The 14,304-nt window shown below is 35.1% G+C and overlaps 1 protein-coding gene and 1 pseudogene across 2 annotated transcripts in view; one reads left to right on the top strand and one right to left on the bottom strand.

The window, feature by feature from the left end:
- Nucleotides 1-14,304, top strand: part of GPATCH2 (G-patch domain containing 2) — a 180,755-nt gene that overhangs the window by 104,038 nt on the left and 62,413 nt on the right. For both annotated transcript variants that reach the window (XM_036931814.2, XM_036931820.2), the window contains one exon: nt 6,101-6,168. In XM_036931814.2, coding sequence (XP_036787709.2) covers nt 6,101-6,168 — 68 coding nt within the window. The remainder of the gene's footprint in view (nt 1-6,100; nt 6,169-14,304) is intronic.
- On the bottom strand, nt 11,448-13,876 carry LOC130681713 (putative high mobility group protein B1-like 1; annotated as a pseudogene).

The following is a 14,304-nucleotide window of genomic DNA, read 5'->3' on the forward strand; positions in this document are numbered from 1 at the left end:
GCCTGTCATAAAGAATAGTCATGTCATTGTCATTAATGACAAAAATATTTCTATTAATTAAATTAATACTGAATGTGTCATGATGGTCATTATCACACTTTCTGTGTTGGTTTATTCATGCTTACATCCTTCAAAGGATTAAAAATTGCATAGTAAAAATACAATGGAACAATGCGTAACCCTTAACCTTGACAACCAGGAAACAATCATCAGATTCATTCACTGTGTCATGCCCAGTACAATATAATTTAGGTAACATGAGGCCTATGAATAGTAAATGCCACAAAGATCCTAACAAGAGGTTTTCCCCCTAAAAGTCTTATAGCAGTGTGAGCTCTGCTGGTAACAGCAAAATTGTTTGTGAATATTGGCATATTTGAAGATACAAATGATGATGAGAACCCTGTAATTCTTTCTCCAGAGTTACTAGATTTTATAAAATTGCAAACACCGAGGCATTTTCTTAGTTGGAAAACCAAGTTATACTATATACATTTAATAGTTGAATACAATAGTTTTTAACCTCAGATATTTCAGTTGTCCTCAAAAATGGATCAGCTTCTTTCCTGAATATTCCTTCTAGGAGGACATTTCCTGAAGTAAAATTCCTGGAAGGAAGGGAATTGTAGTGACCTTTTCCTACAATCCAACATCTTACCAGGCATACATACATCAGGCATTCTGCACGCACCTGCTGGGAAGGAAGAAATTTCCTCTACCTGGCGAGGTTCTTCTAACTGGTCTAAGAATCAAATTGACACGAGATGGATTAACAGGAGAAAAACCCAAAGTTTAATTATGTATGTACAGGAAAGCCATAGACGTGGATTCCAAAGATAGTCAGGGAGAATGAGATATGTATGTCATCCTGAGCTGAGGCAAAAAGGGGGTTAGGAGTCTGAGACTTAAAAGGAAAAGGGAAGCAATTCACAGGAATATGAAAGGAATAAATTTCTGATAGAAACAATACTTCATGGGCCACACAGAACCAGTGGGGCACAGAGAGAAATTTTAACCAAAGACTTTGTCCCGTTCCTTCCTATCTATCATCCCTAGTGTACACTATAATATAGCTATCTAAGGCGATAGAGAGCTATCTAAATTCTTTTTATGCATTTGGCCGGGGTGGGAAGTCAAAGTTTCTTTAGGAGTCTTTTAGGCTTAACTGTTCCCAACTCTGAAATAATGTGCCATTGTGACATGCAGATCTTCGATGCCCATGGTCCCTACACACCTATTATGTTTATAGTTTCTTGTAGCCAGGGAAGAGGATTTTTCGTAGCCCTCGATATAAATCCACATTTTACTTCAATGGAAATCTAGACAAATGAGGGTAAAATATGAATTATCACATGAATTATTTACCGATTTTTTTTCTTTAAAAAAAAAAAAACCAGGACTTTATCATGACACTAAAATGATTAGTTCAATATAACAATAGAACTAAAAGCACCCAAATGAATGAGAATCATATGCCATTTATTATGTAGTAAATTTAAGCACAATTTTATATTCACAGCAGGTAACTGGTAAATAAATGCTTGTTGAATTGTTTTTGTTGAGTTATAAGTAGAGTAGTTTTGGGTTTAGAAAAAGGAGAAATCAGTTACTGTATAAGGAAGTAGAAAGATAAATCACATTGGGAAGGATCACATTAGAGAGGGCTTTGAATGCATTTCTCATTAGTTTTAATTTTTACTTTCAGTATAGAAGTATGGATGGCTCTAAAAAAGGAAAATTGACAGAGAAAAGCAGCAACTTAGAAAGTTGAATTTGACAAGTTGGTAAGATGGATTGGAGCAGGGAGAGAGAAAATTGCATACAACTCCTCAGGTGATTTCCCCCCCTTTTTCCTTTTAAATGCGATACCTGCTTTGTTTCCCTTTAATTTTATAAATGATATCCATTTATGCTACCTGAATTGTCACTTTTAGTATGTGCCTTAAAAGTAATTCTGAAGTAATTTTTACTTTTTTAATGCTGCCTTAAAAGTAATTTTAGTTTTTTTTTCCTGAATACTTTCCATGCTCAAATAGATTGTGCCTTTTGTGAATTGTGACCATTCTGTAATGTTATATATGAGAATAGAGGACACAGTGAAATATTTTTTCATTCTCCCAACTACTCCATAATAGAACTTTTTAGAACACAGATGTAAAACTCAGGTGCCCTCATTTGAAATACATTGGGAGTGATCTTTCTGTATTCTTTAGTATAGAATTAAAAGATAAATATTTCACACATTCATTTTAAGGCTATTCATTAAAATCAGTTACTGCAAAACATTCTGAATATTGTGTTCTTAGGCTTGTGTTTTGATAAAGATAAATATATGGACTGGCATCTACATTGTTTCCTTCCACCTCTCTGCTCAACTCCCTTTACTTCCAATGCTAAGGATTTAAAGTCATATTTTTAAGCCTGTTTTTGTTAAGCGTTTTTCCTTAATATCTGTCACATATATTTGACTGACATATTTGTTGAATGTACCAGGGGGCCTTCATGCAGAGCCTGCTAACCTTTGAAGGCTTATTTCTTTCTTCAAAGAAGTTGAGTCAAATTAATACTGGTCCTTCAAGAAGCAGGAAACGTCTGGGTCTTGACAAATGGACAGGAAGGCTCAGGCAGTGTCTCTCTACAGCCTGGAGGCCAAGTGGATTTGATTGACCAGTCCTCACAAAATTAAAAGGCCTTCTTTTGAATGACGGCCTGCCACCGTAAGCATTTGTCAATGTGGGCACTGAAGCAGAATAGTATTTGGGAAGCAAGTAAAAAATAATTGTAGATGAGAGCAAAGTGGAAGGAAATGACTATACTAGAAGGGACATAGAAGGAATCTTAAATCATTGAGAAATGAATAGGATCTCATCCGTATTGAACAACCTCTTTATTAATCCTGTAAAGAACATTGTGTCTCAGATAAGTTTGTCTGATTTGGGAAGTAATTTATTCAACCACCTAATTGTAAAAGACTGGAATGGGATGTAGTGTGTTTGGTAAGAACAAAATGAAAATGAGATATAAAACAAACTGCTATTTAACTTTTGAGGAAAGTCATGAAATTAATGACAAAAATCAGTGATAGAAAGAATAAGAAATTGATTTGATGTATCTAATAAAAGAGTAAGTGAATATTTTGTCATTGATAACACTTAGCTGAATTTCCCATATACTGGTACTTTTAATATTATGAATTTTGATAGTGGTACTTGTACAGCTGCTATTGAATTTTCATCTATCATTACTGCATTCCTATTTTCTGAGGTTGATAACTTGATTGTAAATAACAACAGCAAGCACTAAGACCCACCTGGTCTTTTAGCATTATAGTTTATTTCACAATTGATAAAGGCCAGAAGTTGATGTAAATTCGACTTTGTCTCGAGACCATCTATTTCTTTCTAGATTTGAGTTTATGTCTTTGACTTAATATTTTTGTAATAAACATAAGTTATGAAAAAAAGATACCTACTTTTCTTAGAATTGTCCCTATTGATATAGTAATATTTAACAAATGAATCATAAGAATTCTGGGCATATATTGTGATATCTAAGATTATCATCAGTTAATATTGGCTCATTATATAAGTGATTGTCTCCATAGTTTTAACAAATAACAAGAATTGGATTGTGAAAATACTGTTTCTCATGAAAAACCAAATACCTGTTCTTCATCTAATATTGTGAAATAAAATTGGCTTTTTCTAACATAAACTTCACTCTGTGAATATTTCATTGGATATTTAAAGAAAGACCTTTTTTCTTTTTTATTTGTGATTTCTTTCCAAGACATTTTTGGAATAATTGCAAGACATATTTTTTTGGAGAATAAAATAATCACCATACTTACTTGTTTATTAGTAATTAATACTTTGATCTAATGTTTAAAATTACTTCCTATTACTTTTATAAAGATCATTATCTAACCCAAATTAAAAATTTTTAGAAGGAATTCTGTAAGAATGTTTCTTGACATATTACAATACTTTGAAGTATCTATTAAATAAGCAATCACATTAAGCACATGTTTTCAAGTTTAAAATTCACCAGAATTCCAGAATAGAACTGCTTCCCACAAGCTGAATTCTGTATTAAGAGCTTAGATTTTCAGTAAGGGTGTCTCATCACTAAAATAATGAAATACCAATGTAAGAACATTTTACTCCTGAAGCAGACCAGTGACATCAACCCAGAGAAAATCATCACACATGAATCTTGGTGTAGCTTTACTTAATTAAAAACAATTCTAAGTTATGTCTGTTTACATATCTTTGAAAGTTAAACAAAAATTGACTTGAAATAACGGTAAAGGATATTCACCTGTATTTTCTTTAAAAATGTCATGTACTAGGAAAATATGTAAAATCATTTATATATCTACATTTGATACTGTAAATCTTTTGTGAGTTATTTGCAGCAATTGAATTGAGCTTAAAGTTCATATATATATGATTTCTGAGAAATACCTAGCATGATTATTTCTGACTAGATTGAAAGCTTACATTTATATTGTGGTATAAATTAGTTATAAACTCATGTTTTATTGTATTGAGTTGCATTGTTTTCATCAGGCAATTTATCACATGGGTGTATGTGAAATTTCTTCATTTATTAAATTTCAGATTATGTATTTCAAGCCACAGCAAGACCTACACACTTTTCTATAAGTATAGCTTCAGGTAAACAAGCAATTTTAGCCCTGAAAATAGCTTCTGCTTCTGTCAACACGTTGTTTATTCTTTCTCTGAGATAAAAAGTTCAGTTTTCTGATATTTGTACCAAGATAAAGTCAGTAAACAAGATTAATATAGTGTGGAAAAGGTTGTCAGCAGCCCTGGCAAAGGAAATAAGTTGCCTGTACATAGAACATACTGTAAACTGAATCAAAGTGTCAGGTCCACCATGAGATAATGTGATCATGAACCTCTAACAAAGCATGACATAGGCACAGTCGGCTTTTCTCATAGCCACAGTGTAGAAAATGGATTACTGTATTCCAGGGATACCCACCGGAATAGCATGAAAACCTCATTTTGAGATGAATGCAGGATGTAGTCCTGGAGTTGAGCCACATGTTTACCTGTGGTGCTCAACCATCGGGTTATTAATGTCATCATCTGTGCACATATGCAATATTCGCATTTCTTGGAATTTCAGAGTGTATGCTAGTATCCTGTTACACCCAAGTTGTACAAGAAGAGACATGTTTTTGAAAATGTTAGTTTCTTTTCATAGGTGTTTTTCAGCCTCACCAATGCCATTTTTTATTTTATTCTATAAGTGGCACTTCTTTGATTATAAGTGGGTTTTTAAAATTATGACAGAGCATAACTTAAGTCCTTTTGCTTTAAGGTTATGTCTTGTCGATTATGATTATAGATTCATTCTTGTAAGGTGCTGGTTATACTCCCTTTGGGAACCCTCTCTAAAGGCAAAGTTTTGAAAGAACATATTTTTAATGGGAGTAATTACTTTATGAAAAAAATTGAAGCTTTAATTCTTCATCAGGCTTTTAATTTTATTTAGAAATAGAGGAATAAAATATTTTTCTTTTAAGTGAAGTTACATTTTGTTCAATGTAAATATGCAAATCATTCCTGGCTTTATAGGAAAACTATAAAAAGGACTACTGACTACTTCCTTGATTTAAGTTTTTATATGCATTTAAATGTGTGCCTTATAACATCTATTTGGGAATTAACTGCCAATATACTGGTCATTGAAATATTTGCTCAATACTAATCTAATTAAGTGAACCTCTTTTTTTTCCTGGTATGATTAGGTATAGGCACAGCTATACAATATTTGGAAATGAGACTTGGTGGTCTGTTTTTTTTAAGACAGATGCTTTTTCTGTTATAAAGGTACTTGTGAAATAGTCTTAAAATTCTAGCAGAGGAACTACACTAGACCAAACAAGTAAAGCATTCTTACCAGGAATTAAATTATACTTCTGGTCTGTACAATTTTGTTTAGATTTTGAGAATTAATATTGTATTCTTCATTTAGAGTGGATGTCCCCCTATGGAAATGTCCTCATTATTCACTGTCTTTTAGAAATTCATCTGTGACGCATGTTTTGCTCTAACTCTCCTTCCAGGTGACCACTCCTGGCCCGGTCGGTAACAAGAGGATGGTCCACTTTTCTCCAGATTCTCATCACCATGAGTGAGTAGGCACTGTATCTGTACAAGCTTGTTGGGATATTTCATGTCTTTCTTCACAGCTTTTGCTAGTAAAGGTGGTTTAATGTGTACCTGTCTTAAGAAAGAGTAAATGTCATACACCACCGACAGTTGTACGAGGACGATTTCCACAAAACCCATGAAATAAGAAATTTAAATGAAGGGTTTTAAATACAGTCATTGTTTTATTTGTGGTAGACTTTGAAATTATGCATTATTGAAACTCGTACACTGTCCTAAAACATTTAAATGTTCATTACACTGAGCAGCACCAAGCTCTCCTCTACTTCTCTGCCTGTTCCCTTCCTCCTCAACTCTTTCTAAAGGACTAACATGAAGAGTGGGTTTTTCTGATTACTTCCCTTCTCTCTGCTCCTGCTCAGCATGAGCTTTGAGGGGAATAGAATGTATTTTCAGTTAACCACAAAAGGAACAGACTAATTTACGTAGTAATTCCAAATATGAAGCAGTTGAGCTTCAACTATAGTGAATTATCGAGTGAATTACTGGATGAACTTCTAAGGTGCTAATTCTTTTTCTAAGACATCTTTGTGGGAAGAACTTAAGCCTGTTACATATTTTGGCTGAATACCATAGGTCTCCTGTGAAGCTGGTTGAACTTGAGAAAGGCTGTAAACTATGGAAAGGCAAGGATTAATTATTGAATGAGTTTTTCCTGGCAAGTAATCATAATAGTACCCATTAGATCTTATTGTTATATCCAATCCTTAACAAATACAAAGCAGGCATTATGTTCAGACACAGGTAATGTATATAAATTATTAATAAGTATAGTTTATATAATATAAATATTATTTATATAGATTCTTATTTTATATATTTATTTTATATGTGTTTATTCTATAGATATTTTATTATAATATCATGATCTTCCCTTTTAATAGCTTATTTCCTTCATTTTTATTATTCTATAAAACTTTCTATTGTCCCTCAAACAGAAGGAAGGAAAAAAAAAATGAAAAAACATTTGTCATCTCAGAATGACAACTAAAAGACTTGGATATTTTCTTCATAATTTTCTTTTCTGGTATGAAACAAAAACTCTAGCGAGTAGATTTAGTGCTGTTTTTAAACCAAAAATTGCATTTGATAATGATTGTAAGTGCTCTGAGTACAGACAAGTGTCTTATCTCTGTCACCGATGTAATCCCTTGCTAGCAGTGCCTGATAGACAGTAAATAGTTACTCAGTTAAAGAAGACATGAAAGTGTGCATTTAAAATAGGACGAATTGGATAATGTCAGCTGAGTATTGCTTCTCAAATTAGCAGCCATGACTCATTGTATTCCCTTTCCACACCAGTCTCCCCAGTGGTTCTCAGTCAATTACATAGAATTCTCTGGGGATGGAACTCAAATGTCCATATTTTTAGAGTTTTCTAGGTAATCTCAGTGCATTTGATTGTCATTCTCTCAAGACTCATAACTAAAATGGAGCCCTCTTATAGCCTCTGTCCTACATGCTGCTGGCCCAATTTCTTCATTAGCTCATGCTGACCCCATCTTTTCTGATTCCTGATCCATTACTTCAATCAAAGCTCTGTTATCTTTTATATTATTATAGGATCCTAATGAATCTTACTGTTTCTGTTCTCTATTTCAGCACCCACTTACTTCTACTACCCAAGTTCAGTTCTGATCCTTTTATTCCCCTACTTTAAACCTCCAGCATTGCCTCCCACCAATAGAGAAACCTCCTGAGTATATCATTAAACACCCGCCACTGTCTGGCTAGTTACCTTTTCACCTTAGCCATTATCTCTTCCCCCTAACACCTATATTCCAGCTTTCTGGTCTGCTTCTATTCCCTGATTATAACCTCTACTTTACCACCACCATCTGCCTGAGCTTTTGCTCATCCGTTCATCCACGCCCTCCTATACATATCTTTCAAAATCCTGTTTGTTATTCAAGACTGATTAAAAGCCATCTATTTATCAGAAGGTACTAGGTACAAGTAACAGAATATGAAACTAACAGTAGCTTAAACTAAAAGGTTTTGTTTTTTTCTCACATGAGTCAGGAGGAAGATGGCTCTAGGGCTTTTTAGTGGCTTAAAGATGTTATCAAGGGCCAGACTATTTCTGATTTTCTACTTTGTCTTCTGTAAGAGTTTCCTAGGGCTTCTGTAACAAAGTCCCACAAACTGGGTGGGAAATTCATTGTCGTACAGCTGTGAAGGCTCAAAATCTAAGATCAAGGGATCAGTAAGGCTGTTTCCTTCCCAGGGCTGAGGGAGAATATGCTCCATACTTCTTCTGATGGCTGGTTTGCAGTTCCCTGGCCTCTGCCATGTCCTCCCCAATCTCTGCATCCCCCGATCTCTTCACATGATGTTTTCCCTGTGTGTGTGTCTGTCACTGTGTCCAAACTTTTCCTTTCTGAAAGGACACAAAGACAAATATATAAGGAATTTTATAGGGTCATATTGGATTAGGACCCACCTTCATAACGTCATTTTAACTCAATTACCTCGTAAAGACTCTGTCTCCAAGTAAGACCATATCCTGAGCCACTAGGGCTTCGTCCTGCTTTCCAGACAGGAAGTGAGTGTCAAGGAGGGACACTCACTCAAACGCACTCACCGCCTTCCCTTCATTCTCCTTGGCCAGAACTAGTTTCTATGGCCACCTGCAGTTGCAAGGGAATTTAGGAAAGTAGGTTTCTAGCAAAGTTTTAGATTTGTCAGGATGGATCACTTGAGTTTGACGTATAGTTTGCCCCTAACAAAATAAGGAAAAGAAGGTACTATCAGATGGGTAGCTGCTAACCAAGTTGTCGTATTCAGTTCACCAACTTGTCAACATCCACACACACTCTTCTCTCCATATGCATGTATGTTTGTGGAATACCTTTCTTGCCTTTCCCAAAGGAGACCCCTTCAAAACCTCATCCAGTTACTTCAACTGTCTCAAAATCTCATCCAGGACCTTGGAATGACATGAAGTTTTCATCAGATCTGGGTATAGCTTCTTGTTCTGTGTTGGCCTGTGAATTAAAAGTGCCTGCGTTACAGTACAGAATTGTGGAGAAGGCAGGCTGTTCCTGCAAATGCTCCCATTCAGGGAATGGGGCTGTGGGGAAAAAGGAAGTTCCTATGGCCAGGATCCTCACCTGACCTTAAACTACTTGATGATGTAATTGGCCTGCTGCTAGGCTACTGCTTCCAAACCCACAGGCAATGAGCTATTATTGACTGAGTCACTATATACAGAGCTCTGCCCAATGCTCTGGGTAGAGGCAGAGAAGAAGTTGTGTTACGGACCTGCAGACAGCTAGATGCAGACATGATTCTAGTGCTCAACCTACTGCCTGGAGAATAAAGCTGGGTATAAGCCCTTTTACCCCAAGAACATTCTGTTTTCATTTTTCTCAGTCTCACCAAATCCGTATTGAACTTGCCTGGGACTGAAACCCTCAGGCAAGACAGGGGCACTCAGTACACAGCATGCCACAACACATGTGTCCAATTTGTTGGGCAATCCTCCCTTTCTACTTTCTTGGGGGACCTTTCTTGTTCTTTATACTCTAAGATCAAAACTGGTATGTTTGTTGCACTAGATGCCTTTCCAGGATAGTTTGCAGTTTTAGCAGCCCATTTCTTTCTTTTCTATCAGGTTTTTTGAGATTGACAAATAAAATTACTATACATTTAAAGTGTTCAACATGATTTGATATACATACTCATTATGAGAGGACTCCCACAGTTGAGGTACACATCTATCACCTCACATATTTACCTTCTTTTGTATAGGAACTAGAACACTTAAGATCTGCTCTTTTAACAATTTTCGAGCGTACAACACAGCATTGTTTATAGTCACCATGCTGTACATTAGATCCTTGGACCTAGTTAATTTTATAACTGAAAGTCTGTACCCTTTTACCAGCCTCTGCCTATTACCTCCATCCCCACCTGCCTGTCCCTGGCAACTACCATTCAATACTGTTTCTGTGAGTTCTACTTTTTTGTCAGTTCCACATATAAGTGATACCATACAGTATTTATCTTTCTCCATATGATTTATTTCACTTAGCATAGTGCCCTCAAGGCTCATCCATGTTGTCACAAATGGCAGAATTTTTTTCTTTTTAAGGCTGAATAATACCCCATTGTGTGTGTGTGTGTGTGTGTGTGTGTGTGTGTGTGTGTGTGTGTACACATATCTACATTGACTTTATCCAGTCTTCCATCAATGGACACTCAGGTTGTTTCCATATATTGGCTTTTATGAACAATACTATAATGAATACAGATAGCTCTTCAATATAGTGATTTCATATTCTTTGGATATATAACACGGAGTTAAATTGCCTGATCATATGGTAGCTCTATTTTTAATTTTTTGAGGAACCTTCATACTGTTTTCCATAGTGACTGCATCAGTTTACATTCCCAGCCTCAGTGCACAAGGATTATAGTGGTTTTGATTTGCATTTCCATGATAATTGGTGATGGTGAGTACCTTGACATGTATCTCTTGGCCATCTTTATGTCTTCTTTGGGAAAATGTCTCTTCTGATCCTTTGCCCATTTCTTCACTTCAGTTATTTGGATTTTTTTCTGTTGAGTTGTATGAGTTCCCTATATATGCTGGGTATTAGTCCCTTATCAGATATGTGCTTTGCAAATATTTTCTCCACTGCTTTTTCATTTTGTTTATGGTTTCCTTTGCTGGACACGAAATATTTTAGTTACATGTAGTCTTACTTGTTGTTTTCATTGCTTTTGCTTTTGGTGCAAATCCAAAAAAACCATTGCCAGCACCAATGTCTAGGAACTTACCCCATTTTTTCTTTTAGGAGTGTTAGGATTTCAAGTCTTATGTTCACATCTTTAATCCATTTTTAGTTGATTATTTATGTACTGTGTAAAATAGGGATCTAATTTCATTTTTTTGCATGTGGCTGCACAGTTTTCCCAACGTCACTTATTGAAAAGATTATCTTTTCCCCATTGTATACTCTTGGCTTCTTTGTCAAACATTAACTGACCATATATGAATGGGTTTATTTTGGGGCTCTCTGTTCTCTTCTACCAATGTATGTGTCTGTTTTTAACCAATAACATACTATTTTGATACTATAGCTTTGAAATCAGAATTAGTAAGCCTTAAGCTTCATTCTTCATCAAGATTGCTTCAGCTACTTAGTTTATTTTTGTGGTTCCACACAAATTTTAGGGTTTTTTCTTACTTCTGTGAAAAATACCATTGGAATTTTCAAAATGATTGCACTGAACCTGTGGGTAGTGTTGACATTTTAGCATTATTAATTTTTCCAGTCCATGAACATGAATATCTTTGCATTTATTTGTATCTTCCATTTCTTTTACCAATGTTTTATTGTTTTCAGATACAGGTATTTCACCTTCTTGGTTAAATTTACTTTGATGCATTTTATTCTTTTGGATGCTGTTTTATATGGAATTGTTTTTATCATTTCTCTTATAGTTTGTTGTTAGTGTATAGTAACATAACTAATTTATGTATATCGATTTTTGTATCTGCAAGTTACTTATTTCATTTATTAGTTCTAACAGGTTTGGGGAATCTTTAGGGTATCTAAATATAATATCAAGTCATCTGCAAACAGATTCAATTTTATTTCTTCCTTTCCAATTTGGATGCCTTTTATAATTTTCTTGCCTAATTGCTCAGGATAGGATTTCCAATACTAAGTTAAATAGGAGTAGCAAGAGTGGACATCATTGCCTTGTTCTGATCTCAGAAGAAAAGCTTTCAGCTCTTCATCATAGAGTATGATGTTAGCAATGGACTTGCCATATATAGCTTTTACTTTGTTAGGTACATCCCTTCTCTATACACTTTGTTGAGAGAGTTCATCATGAAAGATGTTGAATTTTGTCAAGTGCTTTTTCTTCATCTATTGAGATGATCTTATGATTTTTATCCTTGATTTTGTTAATTTGCTGTATCACATTTACTGATTTGCAGGTGTTACACCATCTTTGCATCTCTGGAATAAAGCCCACTTGATCATGGTGTCTGATTATTTTAATGTAATGTTGAATTTGGTTTTACTAATATTTTGTTGAAGATTTTTGAATCTATGTTTATCAGGGATATTGGCCTGTGTGCTTGTCTGGCTTTGATACCATATACATTGCTGGCCTCATCAAACAAGTTTGAAGTGTTACCTTTTATGTTTTGGAAGAGTTTGAGTATTAAGACTATTTAGAAGGATATGAATTCTATTTTTTCTTAACTGAAAAAAATTGTATTTATTTAGAAGCATTAGAGCATCAACAAAACAGCTGCATCTATTTTCTTTTTTATTTTGCAATTACGGCATGGTATTCAGTTAATAGAACAATTATTTCTTATAAGCTGCATCAGTGACAACCGATAATGGAAAACTACCAGCCACATATGTAACTGATTTGTGCTGTGCACCAGCAGGAACCGGCTTTAAATCTCCATGCCAATTTATAGCCTCCATACTGAACTTAAACAAGGTTAATGGCTATTGAAAAGACCACCAGGGCAGGGCTTTTGAGAGACACATTTGGTAATTTGTTAACTACACAAAAATAGATACTGTACAGTTTAAAAACAAACATTAAACAGTTTTGCATTTCAGTCTTTATCTTGAAAAGAACTGAATTGTGTACAGGGATCTAAATGCTTTATAGACAAGAAAAAACTGTGCTAGAACCAACTATTTATCATCTTCATTATTTTCTTCACCTTCATCTTCCTCCTCCTCCTCATCCTCTTCATCCTCCTCCTTTTCCTTCTTTTCATTGCTCTTTTAAGCCTTAACAACCCCCCTTTTGCTCACACAGGCTGTCCTTTAGCTCAGTATGAGCAACCTCCTTTTGACTTTCCTTCAGCTCAGCAGTCTTCCTTAATAAAACGCTTCTCATCTACAGCAGTGTCATTCCACATCTCTCCCCATTTCTGGGCAGCACCACCAATAACTAGGTCATGATGTCTTAGATTTGGGGGTGATACTCAGAAGAAAACGAGAATAATTCCAGAGATCTCTTGGGTGCACTAGGATCTCTGAACTTCTTTCTCATTTCCCATTTAGGAGAGACAAAAGTTTTCATTTCTTTTCCATAATGGCTCTTGTCCACCTATACCATGTCTTCAAATTTTCCTTTATCTTTAGCAGACATGGTCCTCCAACTCTTTGAGTTTTTTCCTTAGAAAACTTGGAGAAGTTAATTGAAGCATGTGGGTGCTGCTTCTTGTGCTCTTCCTACAAGTTTGCACAAAAAATGTGTATGATGACATTTTTCCTCTCGGCTTCCTAAAATCTCCTTCACCCATGTTAAATTATTTTCATCAGCACAGCCTAAAGTTGCCCAGTGTCTGTCTGACTCTCACTTGCCCTGGCACTTTCTCTGTGGACCTCTGTGTACTGCTATGGTTGTCTCTTAATTCTTCTTTAAATGTATGGTAGAATTCACCAGTGAAGTGATCTAGTTCTGGAGTTTTCTTTCCTTAGAGGCTTTTGATTACTAATTTGATCTCATTAGTAATTGGTGTGTTTGAATTTTCTATTTATGATTCAAATGGACAGGTAGATTATATATTATGGAATTTATCTGTTTATTCTGTTATCCAATTTGTTGGCATGTGATTATGAACCTTAGTATTTATATGGTATCAGCTGTGAAGTCTCCTCTCTTATTTCTGATTTTATTTGACTCCTTTTTTCTTACTTTAGCCAAAGCTTTGTCAATTTTGTTTATCTTTGCAAAAATCCAGCTTTTAGCTTCATTCATATTTTCTTTTGTCTTTCCTCTATTTCATTTATTCCATTCTAATCTATATTTCCTTCTTTCTACTAGCTTTGGGTTTAGTTTGTTCTTCTAGTCCTAATTCTTTGAGGTATAATGTTAGGTGGTTTATTTGAGATCTTTCTGTTTTGCTTTAAGTAGGCTTTTACCACTGTAAACTTCCCTCTTAAAAGTGTTTTGCGGCACAACTTCTCACATGCTCCTTTGTTATAGTTCTGTGGGTCTCATGGACATAAGCACTGTTGGCTCTCAGACCTAGGTGTTTTAAGGGCCTGTTCTTTGGGTAGGAGGTAGGAGTCTTAAAATTTAGGACTCTGTGTGTTCCAAA

Source organism: Manis pentadactyla, chromosome 19 (assembly GCF_030020395.1).
Source record: "Manis pentadactyla isolate mManPen7 chromosome 19, mManPen7.hap1, whole genome shotgun sequence".
In the NCBI taxonomy this organism is placed as follows: Eukaryota; Metazoa; Chordata; class Mammalia; order Pholidota; family Manidae; genus Manis; species Manis pentadactyla.